This window comes from Giraffa tippelskirchi, chromosome 5, assembly GCF_054371585.1.
Source record: "Giraffa tippelskirchi isolate mGirTip1 chromosome 5, T2T-mGirTip1v1.2.pri, whole genome shotgun sequence".
Lineage (NCBI taxonomy): Eukaryota > Metazoa > Chordata > Mammalia > Artiodactyla > Giraffidae > Giraffa > Giraffa tippelskirchi.
In genome coordinates this window covers 101,450,006-101,468,651 of record NC_137279.1, presented here as the reverse complement: position 1 = coordinate 101,468,651, position 18,646 = coordinate 101,450,006, and the positions used below count along the sequence as shown (strand labels likewise).

Here is an 18,646-nt window from a genome sequence, read left to right as displayed (position 1 = left end):
GCCATTGGACAAATTTCCTTGATATGATATGTCATCGGCAGAGTATCCTGATCCCCAGTCTGTGCAAACAGCTAAATATATCCTTTTCCCCACAGTTCCTGGGGAACAACTTAATTATATCCTCAGCCTGCTATAATACTCAGGCTTTTTTCATCTGAAATGTTGTTTATTAATGGGATAAGTGATTTCACACTGAGATTAAATGGGAGTGGAATCCACACACCATCAAGTCAAATGAATCTCAAAGCTGCAAACAGAGGCCATTCATCAGGTTGGGAAGTTCCAGGGCCCTGTCTTCCCTCAGAGCTGCTGCTGCTGCTGCTAAGTCGCTTCAGTCGTGTCCGTCTGTGCGACCTCATAGACGGCAGACCACCAGGATCCCCCGTCGCTGGGATTCTCCAGGCAAGACACTGGAGGGGGTTGCCATTTCCTTCTCAATGCATGAAAGTGAAAAGTGAAAGTGAAGTCGCACAGTCGTGTCCCCATGGACTTCGCGACCCCATGGAGCCTACCAGGCTACTCCATCCATGGGATTTTCCAGGCAAGAGTACTGGAGTGGGTTCCCATTGCCTTTTCCGTTACCTCAGAGAAACATACCAAAAACTGACAGTGCGCATTACCTTCTGCTATCAGAAACTTCGAACAAGATAAGTCCAAGGAAAAGAGAGAGGCTATGGGTTGACAGACGTGAACGAAAGTCGTGACACCTCCAAAGAAATAAACAAGACTGCAAAAAGCCTTGGACAGGTGTAGGAACGCAGGGACATTACCCAGAAATGACAATTAAAGCATTTCCTGTGAGATAAGAGGTTCATTCAAAATTAGGAAGCCTTTGTACCTCCTGTGCCACAATTGCTAAGGTTCATGTGAGTCTGGCTGGACCACCTTGGGTAGAGCGGTTTACCCCAGGGACAACCATGACAGGGAACTTAGAAAAGTTCATTCATAGAATGTCTCATTTTAAATGCAACTATAGAGTCTGGTTCAAATCAGGCTTCAGTATGGAAGCATAGGGTCTATCAAACGGGATCATTCTCCCAGAGTAGACTAACAGATATATCGAAGACTACCTGGGAGACCAGTCGAAATTTCATCCTCTTCAGCATGAGAGCAACCACAGGCTCCATCCATGGCAGACTCCACATTCTCTTCATCAAATGCAAATTTTCCATCACTGGAAGGCTGGTTGCAGGCAGAACCTTCCTGGAGAGTGGAAGGTACTGAAACACATTCATCTTGGGATTGCTGGAACACCACCTTCTTTTCAACATCCAGCAAGTTCACGCTGTGTCAGGTGGAGAAGGGATGACAGAAAATTAAGAGGATTCGACCCCAAGCTATCTGGCTGGTTTTCATGACAGGCATTGAGTTTGCTCACAGAAAGCAAAAGAGCAGTCCCCTTAAGGAGGGAAGTAACTCCTCCTGATGTGGAGTGGAGTGTGGGTGCCATGGGGTAGGAGAGAGACAGCAGGTTCTCTGGGCACTGGGCACACAACCAGCGGTTGAAGGAGGAGATGGAATTTTCCCTACATGCTAACGTCACCACCCCCAGCACACACAGAAGGCAGGGACAGTGGTTCAGACTTTTCTGCACAGATTGTATTGATCTGGATATCCTGTGTCCAAGTGAACACAGCTTTTAAGAAGTTAAAGATGTGTTTGAGTTTGGACTCTATTCCATTCAATTTTAAAATATTTCTTGGCACAAATATAGCTTCAAGATCAGTTTTTCAGAGTTGGAGAAAAAGGAGGTATAGACTAGATATTCTGCCTTCAAGAACTATTTTTTTCAATATTTTGTTGTAATATGAATATCGTTCGATTTTCCTCCCTTGAAATCAAATATTTACCAACATGCTGATGCCAAACCAGTGTAAGACCCATAGGCTCTCACCCTACTTTACCCACTCAGGAGAAAACACACGAATACAGGAACTCCCAGGTTTAGTTATTTCACCTGGGACAACTCACTGTACATTACTAAACTTGAAGGATTGAAAAACTGAAACGCACAAACTTGTGAAACATAAATAGACAACACTACTAAAGAGATACTTGCTGCTGCATGAATAGATGAAAGAGTTATATAGAGTACTTTCTATTTTTCTCTGGATCTGAGGTCTCCTGCTGTCACCACTGACATTCACAGCCCACAGATTTTCAAATTACCTGGGAAATGAGAGCTCTTGTCCACTCACTTGCTTGTGATCGTTTTCATTGTCTAGTAGGAAATTCAGAGACAGCAGGTCATAAGAAGCAAATCAGATCTCACACATATCTACTCAGGAAACACATATACAACAGGGACCTTAATATTCTAATTGTAAGAACATAATTCTTTAGCAAAGATATTCTAGGACACTTAAGTCGTATGAGAATTAGACTGGACTGCTTCCAGACCCATCGAGGAAATTTGCTGATTGATCTGGTATCTCTCCCAACAGCCTTCGTTCTGAGTCTGTAGAAGCACTTAAAAATGTATTTTCCACAGAGATGCTAGAAAATGAGCTGAGTTATTTTCTAGAATTATTTCTATAGTGCTGCTTGGTCCCATCAGACTATGTGGTTGTTGATGGTTTAGAGGAATTTATACTTGAGACTAGAGTGATGGGTGAATTGTGAAAGCGTTAGCCGCTCAGTAGTGGCGGTCTCTTTGTGACCGCATGGACTATAGCCCACCAGGCTCCTCTCTGTCCATTGAATTCTCCACCCAAGAATACTAGAGTGGGTGCCATTCTCTTGTCCAGAGGATCTTCATGATACAGGGATTGAACCTGGGTCTCCTGCATTGCGGGCAGATTCTTTACCATCTGAGCCACCAGGGAAGCCCAGTGAAATCTATTAACCTTCAAATCAAAAAGAATCTTTGGTGCTACACAGAAACCATGACCATTTGAAGCTGGAGGAACTGCCAGAGCCCAGCCTTACTTCATGGAAACATCCAAGCAAGGCAATGGGACAGTTGTGTCTGTCTTGGTGTCAGATACCATCTTAGCTAAGACCTGCCAACATCGAGAAAAGGGAGACTGGGGCTGAGCGCAGTAAAACACATGATGGAAATCACCTCTCCTTATAAAGAGGCAAGTCTGTCATCACTTCTGGAGAGGCCACGAACATTGACAAAAATTTAACTCATTGCGGGGAACAACACACTGGCTCCAAACGAGTTCTGACAGACACCTCCTGTGGATTTCCAGCTGAGGTGGTTGAGAGTTGTCACAAGTGCTTTGTGTCAAATGCCTGATACTGGGGTCAGGGTGACAGAGACAAGCCCGGAGCCAAAAAATGAATGAGAGCTCCCTGACCCACCTGATGTCTGTACTTAAAACTCTACCACAGAGTCTCATCCAAATCACTGTCTACAGCGCTTCCAACAGGGATGACAAACCTCAGCACCGCAGAGGTGGGGAGTACGAAGCGTACAGAGTCTACCTGGGCATATAGGTGGAGTTCTATCACAAGAAAATACTCACTGGTTACATCCCGAGCATAAGACACATCCACGTCCTCAGGTGAGAAGATGGCATTGCTCCGATAAGGCCAGAAGGAGTCTGACAGGTCAGGAAGAACTGAGTAAGTCAGGTAGTGTTCATCTAGAGAGTCCTGTGGGACTCCATTCTCTATCATCTGTGGCAGCTGTCTGTTGAACCTGGTGGGGAGGGACGGCAAAAGACTAAGCCAAGACTTATCAGAAACTGTACAGTCCTATCTGGTTTTGATGGAATGTTTGAGTGGTGAAGCCAAGGGTCTGATCCATGACAGGGAGAAAACTCTGTTTTGTGTGTGAGACACAGCGTGGTTTTACAGGGGCAGAAGAGAGAAAAAGCAGTAGGTGCTCAGTGGTCTGACCAAATAACAGGCTGATGAACAGACAGATTTCTCTGTGATGGTACAGTCACGCCTCACATACAGGGACACGGAGTAGTGGCTTTCACACTTCCACTTACATGGCATTGACATTACTATGACACACATGCCAGCATGCTAACACCAAACATATAGCAGATATGCATCTCACTCTAGAAACCACACCTGATATAAAAATTGAGTGCAAAAAAATCACTCTGACTTAGTTCACCTGGGTCGACTGACTTGGGTTTGAAACTTGACCAGTAAATAAGAAATTGGAAACAATATAAGTACCACAGTGAAAGCAGAGAACATTATGAAAAAGAATAATAGTGGTGGGCAAAACTGACGACACAATATATTCAGCACTTTCTGTCTTTCCCCGCATCAGAGGTCTGCAGAGGTTATCACTGTACAGGAGCCCACAGATATTCAAAATTACCTCGGGGCCACAACCGCTGCTCCTTTCAGGTCATCGTGACCATTCTGGTTTTCTGCAAAGAAATTAACAGAAGAGTTATGTCAGGCAAATGCCTTTCCAAAACGCCCAATCCTGTGCCTATCTTCAGAATGTGGTAACAGGCTATTGAGACAGAAATAATCCAGGAGGCCCTAGAATGAGCCTCAGAAGAAGGCACTGGGTTTCCTTCTTGAGCCATTGGACAAATTTCCTTGATATGATATGTCATCGGCAGAGTATCCTGATCCCCAGTCTGTGCAAACAGCTAAATATATCCTTTTCCCCACAGTTCCTGGGGAACAACTTAATTATATCCTCAGCCTGCTATAATACTCAGGCTTTTTTCATCTGAAATGTTGTTTATTAATGGGATAAGTGATTTCACACTGAGATTAAATGGGAGTGGAATCCACACACCATCAAGTCAAATGAATCTCAAAGCTGCAAACAGAGGCCATTCATCAGGTTGGGAAGTTCCAGGGCCCTGTCTTCCCTCAGAGCTGCTGCTGCTGCTGCTAAGTCGCTTCAGTCGTGTCCGTCTGTGCGACCTCATAGACGGCAGACCACCAGGATCCCCCGTCGCTGGGATTCTCCAGGCAAGACACTGGAGGGGGTTGCCATTTCCTTCTCAATGCATGAAAGTGAAAAGTGAAAGTGAAGTCGCACAGTCGTGTCCCCATGGACTTCGCGACCCCATGGAGCCTACCAGGCTACTCCATCCATGGGATTTTCCAGGCAAGAGTACTGGAGTGGGTTCCCATTGCCTTTTCCGTTACCTCAGAGAAACATACCAAAAAATGACAGTGCGCATTACCTTCTGCTATCAGAAACTTCGAACAAGATAAGTCCAAGGAAAAGAGAGAGGCTATGGGTTGACAGACGTGAACGAAAGTCGTGACACCTCCAAAGAAATAAACAAGACTGCAAAAAGCCTTGGACAGGTGTAGGAACGCAGGGACATTACCCAGAAATGACAATTAAAGCATTTCCTGTGAGATAAGAGGTTCATTCAAAATTAGGAAGCCTTTGTACCTCCTGTGCCACAATTGCTAAGGTTCATGTGAGTCTGGCTGGACCACCTTGGGTAGAGTGGTTTACCCCAGGGACAACCATGACAGGGAACTTAGAAAAGTTCATTCATAGAATGTCTCATTTTAAATGCAACTATAGAGTCTGGTTCAAATCAGGCTTCAGTATGGAAGCATAGGGTCTATCAAACGGGATCATTCTCCCAGAGTAGACTAACAGATATATCGAAGACTACCTGGGAGACCAGTCGAAATTTCATCCTCTTCAGCATGAGAGCAACCACAGGCTCCATCCATGGCAGACTCCACATTCTCTTCATCAAATGCAAATTTTCCATCACTGGAAGGCTGGTTGCAGGCAGAACCTTCCTGGAGAGTGGAAGGTACTGAAACACATTCATCTTGGGATTGCTGGAACACCACCTTCTTTTCAACATCCAGCAAGTTCACGCTGTGTCAGGTGGAGAAGGGATGACAGAAAATTAAGAGGATTCGACCCCAAGCTATCTGGCTGGTTTTCATGACAGGCATTGAGTTTGCTCACAGAAAGCAAAAGAGCAGTCCCCTTAAGGAGGGAAGTAACTCCTCCTGATGTGGAGTGGAGTGTGGGTGCCATGGGGTAGGAGAGAGACAGCAGGTTCTCTGGGCACTGGGCACACAACCAGCGGTTGAAGGAGGAGATGGAATTTTCCCTACATGCTAACGTCACCACCCCCAGCACACACAGAAGGCAGGGACAGTGGTTCAGACTTTTCTGCACAGATTGTATTGATCTGGATATCCTGTGTCCAAGTGAACACAGCTTTTAAGAAGTTAAAGATGTGTTTGAGTTTGGACTCTATTCCATTCAATTTTAAAATATTTCTTGGCACAAATATAGCTTCAAGATCAGTTTTTCAGAGTTGGAGAAAAAGGAGGTATAGACTAGATATTCTGCCTTCAAGAACTATTTTTTTCAATATTTTGTTGTAATATGAATATCGTTCGATTTTCCTCCCTTGAAATCAAATATTTACCAACATGCTGATGCCAAACCAGTGTAAGACCCATAGGCTCTCACCCTACTTTACCCACTCAGGAGAAAACACACGAATACAGGAACTCCCAGGTTTAGTTATTTCACCTGGGACAACTCACTGTACATTACTAAACTTGAAGGATTGAAAAACTGAAACGCACAAACTTGTGAAACATAAATAGACAACACTACTAAAGAGATACTTGCTGCTGCATGAATAGATGAAAGAGTTATATAGAGTACTTTCTATTTTTCTCTGGATCTGAGGTCTCCTGCTGTCACCACTGACATTCACAGCCCACAGATTTTCAAATTACCTGGGAAATGAGAGCTCTTGTCCACTCACTTGCTTGTGATCGTTTTCATTGTCTAGTAGGAAATTCAGAGACAGCAGGTCATAAGAAGCAAATCAGATCTCACACATATCTACTCAGGAAACACATATACAACAGGGACCTTAATATTCTAATTGTAAGAACATAATTCTTTAGCAAAGATATTCTAGGACACTTAAGTCGTATGAGAATTAGACTGGACTGCTTCCAGACCCATCGAGGAAATTTGCTGATTGATCTGGTATCTCTCCCAACAGCCTTCGTTCTGAGTCTGTAGAAGCACTTAAAAATGTATTTTCCACAGAGATGCTAGAAAATGAGCTGAGTTATTTTCTAGAATTATTTCTATAGTGCTGCTTGGTCCCATCAGACTATGTGGTTGTTGATGGTTTAGAGGAATTTATACTTGAGACTAGAGTGATGGGTGAATTGTGAAAGCGTTAGCCGCTCAGTAGTGGCGGTCTCTTTGTGACCGCATGGACTATAGCCCACCAGGCTCCTCTCTGTCCATTGAATTCTCCACCCAAGAATACTAGAGTGGGTGCCATTCTCTTGTCCAGAGGATCTTCATGATACAGGGATTGAACCTGGGTCTCCTGCATTGCGGGCAGATTCTTTACCATCTGAGCCACCAGGGAAGCCCAGTGAAATCTATTAACCTTCAAATCAAAAAGAATCTTTGGTGCTACACAGAAACCATGACCATTTGAAGCTGGAGGAACTGCCAGAGCCCAGCCTTACTTCATGGAAACATCCAAGCAAGGCAATGGGACAGTTGTGTCTGTCTTGGTGTCAGATACCATCTTAGCTAAGACCTGCCAACATCGAGAAAAGGGAGACTGGGGCTGAGCGCAGTAAAACACATGATGGAAATCACCTCTCCTTATAAAGAGGCAAGTCTGTCATCACTTCTGGAGAGGCCACGAACATTGACAAAAATTTAACTCATTGCGGGGAACAACACACTGGCTCCAAACGAGTTCTGACAGACACCTCCTGTGGATTTCCAGCTGAGGTGGTTGAGAGTTGTCACAAGTGCTTTGTGTCAAATGCCTGATACTGGGGTCAGGGTGACAGAGACAAGCCCGGAGCCAAAAAATGAATGAGAGCTCCCTGACCCACCTGATGTCTGTACTTAAAACTCTACCACAGAGTCTCATCCAAATCACTGTCTACAGCGCTTCCAACAGGGATGACAAACCTCAGCACCGCAGAGGTGGGGAGTACGAAGCGTACAGAGTCTACCTGGGCATATAGGTGGAGTTCTATCACAAGAAAATACTCACTGGTTACATCCCGAGCATAAGACACATCCACGTCCTCAGGTGAGAAGATGGCATTGCTCCGATAAGGCCAGAAGGAGTCTGACAGGTCAGGAAGAACTGAGTAAGTCAGGTAGTGTTCATCTAGAGAGTCCTGTGGGACTCCATTCTCTATCATCTGTGGCAGCTGTCTGTTGAACCTGGTGGGGAGGGACGGCAAAAGACTAAGCCAAGACTTATCAGAAACTGTACAGTCCTATCTGGTTTTGATGGAATGTTTGAGTGGTGAAGCCAAGGGTCTGATCCATGACAGGGAGAAAACTCTGTTTTGTGTGTGAGACACAGCGTGGTTTTACAGGGGCAGAAGAGAGAAAAAGCAGTAGGTGCTCAGTGGTCTGACCAAATAACAGGCTGATGAACAGACAGATTTCTCTGTGATGGTACAGTCACGCCTCACATACAGGGACACGGAGTAGTGGCTTTCACACTTCCACTTACATGGCATTGACATTACTATGACACACATGCCAGCATGCTAACACCAAACATATAGCAGATATGCATCTCACTCTAGAAACCACACCTGATATAAAAATTGAGTGCAAAAAAATCACTCTGACTTAGTTCACCTGGGTCGACTGACTTGGGTTTGAAACTTGACCAGTAAATAAGAAATTGGAAACAATATAAGTACCACAGTGAAAGCAGAGAACATTATGAAAAAGAATAATAGTGGTGGGCAAAACTGACGACACAATATATTCAGCACTTTCTGTCTTTCCCCGCATCAGAGGTCTGCAGAGGTTATCACTGTACAGGAGCCCACAGATATTCAAAATTACCTCGGGGCCACAACCGCTGCTCCTTTCAGGTCATCGTGACCATTCTGGTTTTCTGCAAAGAAATTAACAGAAGAGTTATGTCAGGCAAATGCCTTTCCAAAACGCCCAATCCTGTGCCTATCTTCAGAATGTGGTAACAGGCTATTGAGACAGAAATAATCCAGGAGGCCCTAGAATGAGCCTCAGAAGAAGGCACTGGGTTTCCTTCTTGAGCCATTGGACAAATTTCCTTGATATGATATGTCATCGGCAGAGTATCCTGATCCCCAGTCTGTGCAAACAGCTAAATATATCCTTTTCCCCACAGTTCCTGGGGAACAACTTAATTATATCCTCAGCCTGCTATAATACTCAGGCTTTTTTCATCTGAAATGTTGTTTATTAATGGGATAAGTGATTTCACACTGAGATTAAATGGGAGTGGAATCCACACACCATCAAGTCAAATGAATCTCAAAGCTGCAAACAGAGGCCATTCATCAGGTTGGGAAGTTCCAGGGCCCTGTCTTCCCTCAGAGCTGCTGCTGCTGCTGCTAAGTCGCTTCAGTCGTGTCCGTCTGTGCGACCTCATAGACGGCAGACCACCAGGATCCCCCGTCGCTGGGATTCTCCAGGCAAGACACTGGAGGGGGTTGCCATTTCCTTCTCAATGCATGAAAGTGAAAAGTGAAAGTGAAGTCGCACAGTCGTGTCCCCATGGACTTCGCGACCCCATGGAGCCTACCAGGCTACTCCATCCATGGGATTTTCCAGGCAAGAGTACTGGAGTGGGTTCCCATTGCCTTTTCCGTTACCTCAGAGAAACATACCAAAAAATGACAGTGCGCATTACCTTCTGCTATCAGAAACTTCGAACAAGATAAGTCCAAGGAAAAGAGAGAGGCTATGGGTTGACAGACGTGAACGAAAGTCGTGACACCTTCAAAGAAATAAACAAGACTGCAAAAAGCCTTGGACAGGTGTAGGAACGCAGGGACATTACCCAGAAATGACAATTAAAGCATTTCCTGTGAGATAAGAGGTTCATTCAAAATTAGGAAGCCTTTGTACCTCCTGTGCCACAATTGCTAAGGTTCATGTGAGTCTGGCTGGACCACCTTGGGTAGAGTGGTTTACCCCAGGGACAACCATGACAGGGAACTTAGAAAAGTTCATTCATAGAATGTCTCATTTTAAATGCAACTATAGAGTCTGGTTCAAATCAGGCTTCAGTATGGAAGCATAGGGTCTATCAAACGGGATCATTCTCCCAGAGTAGACTAACAGATATATCGAAGACTACCTGGGAGACCAGTCGAAATTTCATCCTCTTCAGCATGAGAGCAACCACAGGCTCCATCCATGGCAGACTCCACATTCTCTTCATCAAATGCAAATTTTCCATCACTGGAAGGCTGGTTGCAGGCAGAACCTTCCTGGAGAGTGGAAGGTACTGAAACACATTCATCTTGGGATTGCTGGAACACCACCTTCTTTTCAACATCCAGCAAGTTCACGCTGTGTCAGGTGGAGAAGGGATGACAGAAAATTAAGAGGATTCGACCCCAAGCTATCTGGCTGGTTTTCATGACAGGCATTGAGTTTGCTCACAGAAAGCAAAAGGGCAGTCCCCTTAAGGAGGGAAGTAACTCCTCCTGATGTGGAGTGGAGTGTGGGTGCCATGGGGTAGGAGAGAGACAGCAGGTTCTCTGGGCACTGGGCACACAACCAGCGGTTGAAGGAGGAGATGGAATTTTCCCTACATGCTAACGTCACCACCCCCAGCACACACAGAAGGCAGGGACAGTGGTTCAGACTTTTCTGCACAGATTGTATTGATCTGGATATCCTGTGTCCAAGTGAACACAGCTTTTAAGAAGTTAAAGATGTGTTTGAGTTTGGACTCTATTCCATTCAACTTTAAAATATTTCTTGGCACAAATATAGCTTCAAGATCAGTTTTTCAGAGTTGGAGAAAAAGGAGGTATAGACTAGATATTCTGCCTTCAAGAACTATTTTTTTCAATATTTTGTTGTAATATGAATATCGTTCGATTTTCCTCCCTTGAAATCAAATATTTACCAACATGCTGATGCCAAACCAGTGTAAGACCCATAGGCTCTCACCCTACTTTACCCACTCAGGAGAAAACACACGAATACAGGAACTCCCAGGTTTAGTTATTTCACCTGGGACAACTCACTGTACATTACTAAACTTGAAGGATTGAAAAACTGAAACGCACAAACTTGTGAAACATAAATAGACAACACTACTAAAGAGATACTTGCTGCTGCATGAATAGATGAAAGAGTTATATAGAGTACTTTCTATTTTTCTCTGGATCTGAGGTCTCCTGCTGTCACCACTGACATTCACAGCCCACAGATTTTCAAATTACCTGGGAAATGAGAGCTCTTGTCCACTCACTTGCTTGTGATCGTTTTCATTGTCTAGTAGGAAATTCAGAGACAGCAGGTCATGAGAAGCAAATCAGATCTCACACATATCTACTCAGGAAACACATATACAACAGGGACCTTAATATTCTAATTGTAAGAACATAATTCTTTAGCAAAGATATTCTAGGACACTTAAGTCGTATGAGAATTAGACTGGACTGCTTCCAGACCCATCGAGGAAATTTGCTGATTGATCTGGTATCTCTCCCAACAGCCTTCGTTCTGAGTCTGTAGAAGCACTTAAAAATGTATTTTCCACAGAGATGCTAGAAAATGAGCTGAGTTATTTTCTAGAATTATTTCTATAGTGCTGCTTGGTCCCATCAGACTATGTGGTTGTTGATGGTTTAGAGGAATTTATACTTGAGACTAGAGTGATGGGTGAATTGTGAAAGCGTTAGCCGCTCAGTAGTGGCGGTCTCTTTGTGACCGCATGGACTATAGCCCACCAGGCTCCTCTCTGTCCATTGAATTCTCCACCCAAGAATACTAGAGTGGGTGCCATTCTCTTGTCCAGAGGATCTTCATGATACAGGGATTGAACCTGGGTCTCCTGCATTGCGGGCAGATTCTTTACCATCTGAGCCACCAGGGAAGCCCAGTGAAATCTATTAACCTTCAAATCAAAAAGAATCTTTGGTGCTACACAGAAACCATGACCATTTGAAGCTGGAGGAACTGCCAGAGCCCAGCCTTACTTCATGGAAACATCCAAGCAAGGCAATGGGACAGTTGTGTCTGTCTTGGTGTCAGATACCATCTTAGCTAAGACCTGCCAACATCGAGAAAAGGGAGACTGGGGCTGAGCGCAGTAAAACACATGATGGAAATCACCTCTCCTTATAAAGAGGCAAGTCTGTCATCACTTCTGGAGAGGCCACGAACATTGACAAAAATTTAACTCATTGCGGGGAACAACACACTGGCTCCAAACGAGTTCTGACAGACACCTCCTGTGGATTTCCAGCTGAGGTGGTTGAGAGTTGTCACAAGCGCTTTGTGTCAAATGCCTGATACTGGGGTCAGGGTGACAGAGACAAGCCCGGAGCCAAAAAATGAATGAGAGCTCCCTGACCCACCTGATGTCTGTACTTAAAAGTCTACCACAGAGTCTCATCCAAATCACTGTCTACAGCGCTTCCAACAGGGATGACAAACCTCAGCACCCCAGAGGTGGGGAGTACGAAGCGTACAGAGTCTACCTGGGCATATAGGTGGAGTTCTATCACAAGAAAATACTCACTGGTTACATCCCGAGCATAAGACACATCCACGTCCTCAGGTGAGAAGATGGCATTGCTCCGATAAGGCCAGAAGGAGTCTGACAGGTCAGGAAGAACTGAGTAAGTCAGGTAGTGTTCATCTAGAGAGTCCTGTGGGACTCCATTCTCTATCATCTGTGGCAGCTGTCTGTTGAACCTGGTGGGGAGGGACGGCAAAAGACTAAGCCAAGACTTATCAGAAACTGTACAGTCCTATCTGGTTTTGATGGAATGTTTGAGTGGTGAAGCCAAGGGTCTGATCCATGACAGGGAGAAAACTCTGTTTTGTGTGTGAGACACAGCGTGGTTTTACAGGGGCAGAAGAGAGAAAAAGCAGTAGGTGCTCAGTGGTCTGACCAAATAACAGGCTGATGAACAGACAGATTTCTCTGTGATGGTACAGTCACGCCTCACATACAGGGACACGGAGTAGTGGCTTTCACACTTCCACTTACATGGCATTGACATTACTATGACACACATGCCAGCATGCTAACACCAAACATATAGCAGATATGCATCTCACTCTAGAAACCACACCTGATATAAAAATTGAGTGCAAAAAAATCACTCTGACTTAGTTCACCTGGGTCGACTGACTTGGGTTTGAAACTTGACCAGTAAATAAGAAATTGGAAACAATACAAGTACCACAGTGAAAGCAGAGAACATTATGAAAAAGAATAATAGTGGTGGGCAAAACTGACGACACAATATATTCAGCACTTTCTGTCTTTCCCCGCATCAGAGGTCTGCAGAGGTTATCACTGTACAGGAGCCCACAGATATTCAAAATTACCTCGGGGCCACAACCGCTGCTCCTTTCAGGTCATCGTGACCATTCTGGTTTTCTGCAAAGAAATTAACAGAAGAGTTATGTCAGGCAAATGCCTTTCCAAAACGCCCAATCCTGTGCCTATCTTCAGAATGTGGTAACAGGCTATTGAGACAGAAATAATCCAGGAGGCCCTAGAATGAGCCTCAGAAGAAGGCACTGGGTTTCCTTCTTGAGCCATTGGACAAATTTCCTTGATATGATATGTCATCGGCAGAGTATCCTGATCCCCAGTCTGTGCAAACAGCTAAATATATCCTTTTCCCCACAGTTCCTGGGGAACAACTTAATTATATCCTCAGCCTGCTATAATACTCAGGCTTTTTTCATCTGAAATGTTGTTTATTAATGGGATAAGTGATTTCACACTGAGATTAAATGGGAGTGGAATCCACACACCATCAAGTCAAATGAATCTCAAAGCTGCAAACAGAGGCCATTCATCAGGTTGGGAAGTTCCAGGGCCCTGTCTTCCCTCAGAGCTGCTGCTGCTGCTGCTAAGTCGCTTCAGTCGTGTCCGTCTGTGCGACCTCATAGACGGCAGACCACCAGGATCCCCCGTCGCTGGGATTCTCCAGGCAAGACACTGGAGGGGGTTGCCATTTCCTTCTCAATGCATGAAAGTGAAAAGTGAAAGTGAAGTCGCACAGTCGTGTCCCCATGGACTTCGCGACCCCATGGAGCCTACCAGGCTACTCCATCCATGGGATTTTCCAGGCAAGAGTACTGGAGTGGGTTCCCATTGCCTTTTCCGTTACCTCAGAGAAACATACCAAAAAATGACAGTGCGCATTACCTTCTGCTATCAGAAACTTCGAACAAGATAAGTCCAAGGAAAAGAGAGAGGCTATGGGTTGACAGACGTGAACGAAAGTCGTGACATCTCCAAAGAAATAAACAAGACTGCAAAAAGCCTTGGACAGGTGTAGGAACGCAGGGACATTACCCAGAAATGACAATTAAAGCATTTCCTGTGAGATAAGAGGTTCATTCAAAATTAGGAAGCCTTTGTACCTCCTGTGCCACAATTGCTAAGGTTCATGTGAGTCTGGCTGGACCACCTTGGGTAGAGTGGTTTACCCCAGGGACAACCATGACAGGGAACTTAGAAAAGTTCATTCATAGAATGTCTCATTTTAAATGCAACTATAGAGTCTGGTTCAAATCAGGCTTCAGTATGGAAGCATAGGGTCTATCAAACGGGATCATTCTCCCAGAGTAGACTAACAGATATATCGAAGACTACCTGGGAGACCAGTCGAAATTTCATCCTCTTCAGCATGAGAGCAACCACAGGCTCCATCCATGGCAGACTCCACATTCTCTTCATCAAATGCAAATTTTCCATCACTGGAAGGCTGGTTGCAGGCAGAACCTTCCTGGAGAGTGGAAGGTACTGAAACACATTCATCTTGGGATTGCTGGAACACCACCTTCTTTTCAACATCCAGCAAGTTCACGCTGTGTCAGGTGGAGAAGGGATGACAGAAAATTAAGAGGATTCGACCCCAAGCTATCTGGCTGGTTTTCATGACAGGCATTGAGTTTGCTCACAGAAAGCAAAAGGGCAGTCCCCTTAAGGAGGGAAGTAACTCCTCCTGATGTGGAGTGGAGTGTGGGTGCCATGGGGTAGGAGAGAGACAGCAGGTTCTCTGGGCACTGGGCACACAACCAGCGGTTGAAGGAGGAGATGGAATTTTCCCTACATGCTAACGTCACCACCCCCAGCACACACAGAAGGCAGGGACAGTGGTTCAGACTTTTCTGCACAGATTGTATTGATCTGGATATCCTGTGTCCAAGTGAACACAGCTTTTAAGAAGTTAAAGATGTGTTTGAGTTTGGACTCTATTCCATTCAATTTTAAAATATTTCTTGGCACAAATATAGCTTCAAGATCAGTTTTTCAGAGTTGGAGAAAAAGGAGGTATAGACTAGATATTCTGCCTTCAAGAACTATTTTTTTCAATATTTTGTTGTAATATGAATATCGTTCGATTTTCCTCCCTTGAAATCAAATATTTACCAACATGCTGATGCCAAACCAGTGTAAGACCCATAGGCTCTCACCCTACTTTAACCACTCAGGAGAAAACACATGAATACAGGAACTCCCAGGTTTAGTTATTTCACCTGGGACAACTCACTGTACATTACTAAACTTGAAGGATTGAAAAACTGAAACGCACAAACTTGTGAAACATAAATAGACAACACTACTAAAGAGACACTTGCTGCTGCATGAATAGATGAGAGAGTTACATAGAGTACTTTCTATTTTTCTCTGGATCTGAGGTCTCCTGCTGTCACCACTGACATTCACAGCCCACAGATTTTCAAATTACCTGGGAAATGAGAGCTCTTGTCCACTCACTTGCTTGTGATCGTTTTCATTGTCTAGTAGGAAATTCAGAGACAGCAGGTCATGAGAAGCAAATCAGATCTCACACATATCTACTCAGGAAACACATATACAACAGGGACCTTAATATTCTAATTGCAAGAACATAATTCTTTAGCAAAGATATTCTAGGACACTTAAGTCGTATGAGAATTAGACTGGACTGCTTCCAGACCCATCGAGGAAATTTGCTGCTTGATCTGGTATCTCTCCCAACAGCCTTTGTTCTGAGTCTGTAGAAGCTCTTAAAAATGTATTTTCCACAGAGATGCTAGAAAATGAGCTGAGTTATTTTCTAGAATTATTTCTATAGTGCTGCTTGGTCCCATCAGACTATGTGGTTGTTGATGGTTCAGAGGAATTTATGCTTGAGACTAGAGTGATGGGTGAATTGTGAAAGCGTTAGCCGCTCAATGGTGGCGGTCTCTTTGTGACCGCATGGACTATAGCCCACCAGGCTCCTCTCTGTCCATTGAATTCTCCACCCAAGAATACTAGAGTGGGTGCCATTCTCTTGTCCAGAGGATCTTCATGATACAGGGATTGAACCTGGGTCTCCTGCATTGCGGGCAGATTCTTTACCATCTGAGCCACCAGGGAAGCCCAGTGAAATCTATTAACCTTCAAATCAAAAAGAATCTTTGGTGCTACACAGAAACCATGACCATTTGAAGCTGGAGGAACTGCCAGAGCCCAGCCTTACTTCATGGAAACATCCAAGCAAGGCAATGGGACAGTTGTGTCTGTCTTGGTGTCAGATACCATCTTAGCTAAGACCTGCCAACATCGAGAAAAGGGAGACTGGGGCTGAGCGCAGTAAAACACATGATGGAAATCACCTCTCCTTATAAAGAGGCAAGTCTGTCATCACTTCTGGAGAGGCCACGAACATTGACAAAAATTTAACTCATTGCGGGGAACAACACACTGGCTCCAAACGAGTTCTGACAGACACCTCCTGTGGATTTCCAGCTGAGGTGGTTGAGAGTTGTCACAAGCGCTTTGTGTCAAATGCCTGATACTGGGGTCAGGGTGACAGAGACAAGCCCGGAGCCAAAAAATGAATGCGAGCTCCCTGACCCACCTGATGTCTGTGTTCCATAATAGTCCCGTTTCCCTGGTTTCAGCTAAGATGTGTCTATACAACCTGTCCTTAGAGATGACCTTCCTTGGTCTACTCGGCTTGTGAGGAGAAATAATATGGGGGCTACCTGAGATATTGCTTGGAATTTCATCTTCTTTAGCATGAGAGCAACCAGCGGCTCCATCTGGACCAAGGTCTACTTCCAGTTCATTAAATTTCAATGTATCATCACTGCGAGGCTGGGGGCTGTCAGAACTTCCTTGGAAAATTGAAGGCATCAAGGCACATTCATCCTTGGATTCTTCAGGCACTTCCTTCTTTTCAGCCTCCTGCAGCTCCATGCTGTGCCAGATGGGAAAGGAATGAGAGAAAATTAAATGGAGAAGATCTGACCCCAAGCCATTCTGGCTGCTTTTGACAGGAGGCATGGGGAGTGGTCACAGAGAGTAAAAGAGCAGGCCCCTTACAGACAGAAGGAGCTGTCCTCTCTCATATGAAGTGGAGTGTGTCAGTCTGGGGATGGCAGAGGGAGACAAGCAGGTACCCTACATTCCGGCCACAAACCTCTGATGAGGAAGGAGATTCAACCATCCCAGGATGGGACTTTCAGGAACAGGAAGCACAAACGAACTTCGCACCAAGTGCTTCCCCCGGGTCCTAATCCATGTTGAATATAAGGTGAAGTAGTCAAGTGAATCGGAGAAGGCAATGGCACCCCACTCCAGTACCCTTGCCTGGAAAATCTCATGGACGGAGGGGCCTGGTTGGCTACAGTCTATGGGGTCGCTAAGAGTCGGACACGACTGAGCGACTTCACTTTCACTTTTCCCTTTCATGCACTGGAGAAGGAAATGGCAACCCACTCCAGTGTTCTTGCCTGGAGAATCCCAGGAACGGCGGAGCCTGGTGGCCTGCCGTCTATGGGGTCGCACAGAGTCGGGCACGACTGAAGCGACTTAGCAGCAGCAGCAGCAGTCAAGTGAATAAGGGCTTCCCCGGTGGCTCAGTGGTAAAGAGGCCTGCCAATGCAGAGATGCGGCTTCGAACCCTGGGCCAGGAATATCCCTTGGAGAAGGAAATGGCAACCCACTCCAGTCTTCTCCATGGGAAAAAGCAATGGACAGAGGAGCCTGGCATGCTCCAGGCCGTGGGGTCACAAACATTCAGAGACAACTGAGCAACTGAGCATGCACAGTGAACCGAATACAGATATTAAAGCCTGATAGACTCTCGGAGATGTTCTACCTTCTCTTTAGGAACACAAAGGCCTGCAAGGCCGCTTTCACTTACTATTGTCAAGGAAAACCAATTTTGTTTTGCACAGTTGTCCTGCGGTTTCATTTTTCTAATTGCTTCTCTACTAATTCTGTTGCTAGTTACCTTCCTTGCAAGGCTCTAAAACACCTGTGTAGAAATAGATATTTATCTCACTTGGCCTTCCTTTAGAAGAGAACAGATACTCTCTGTGTGGAAAGGAAATCCTAAGGGTGCTGCATTCACCTTGGGTCATACATACACGTAGCACAGAGACAGCAGACAACCAAGTTACAGGGACATTTCCATGTGGGTGGAGCGAAGTAAATGAATCCCAGCTGCAGTTGTGCTTATACTTACATCTGGCATGTGACTCTCTTGAGGTACTTATTGTTCTTTTGTGACCCTGTCCACATTTTCCCTACACGTTACCAGCTCCTGATAGAAAGACTGAAAACCACAATCACAGAAAACTAACCAATCTAACCACATGGACTACAGTCTTGTCTAACTCAATGAAACTATGAGCCATGCCGTGTAGGGTCAGGGTGGAGAGTTCTGACAAAATGTGCTC

The 18,646-nt window shown here is 45.0% G+C and overlaps 1 protein-coding gene across 1 annotated transcript in view; it reads right to left on the bottom strand.

The window, feature by feature from the left end:
• Nucleotides 1-18,646, bottom strand: part of LOC145504747 (NBPF family member NBPF20-like) — a 532,650-nt gene that overhangs the window by 141,840 nt on the left and 372,164 nt on the right. The window contains exons 102-115 of the mRNA XM_081486053.1: nucleotides 15,679-15,730; nucleotides 14,580-14,794; nucleotides 13,298-13,349; nucleotides 12,480-12,655; nucleotides 11,176-11,227; nucleotides 10,077-10,291; nucleotides 8,795-8,846; nucleotides 7,977-8,152; nucleotides 6,673-6,724; nucleotides 5,574-5,788; nucleotides 4,292-4,343; nucleotides 3,474-3,649; nucleotides 2,170-2,221; nucleotides 1,071-1,285 (exon numbers count right to left, since the gene is read on the bottom strand). Coding sequence (XP_081342179.1) covers nucleotides 1,071-1,285; nucleotides 2,170-2,221; nucleotides 3,474-3,649; nucleotides 4,292-4,343; nucleotides 5,574-5,788; nucleotides 6,673-6,724; nucleotides 7,977-8,152; nucleotides 8,795-8,846; nucleotides 10,077-10,291; nucleotides 11,176-11,227; nucleotides 12,480-12,655; nucleotides 13,298-13,349; nucleotides 14,580-14,794; nucleotides 15,679-15,730 — 1,752 coding nt within the window. The remainder of the gene's footprint in view (nucleotides 1-1,070; nucleotides 1,286-2,169; nucleotides 2,222-3,473; nucleotides 3,650-4,291; nucleotides 4,344-5,573; nucleotides 5,789-6,672; nucleotides 6,725-7,976; nucleotides 8,153-8,794; nucleotides 8,847-10,076; nucleotides 10,292-11,175; nucleotides 11,228-12,479; nucleotides 12,656-13,297; nucleotides 13,350-14,579; nucleotides 14,795-15,678; nucleotides 15,731-18,646) is intronic.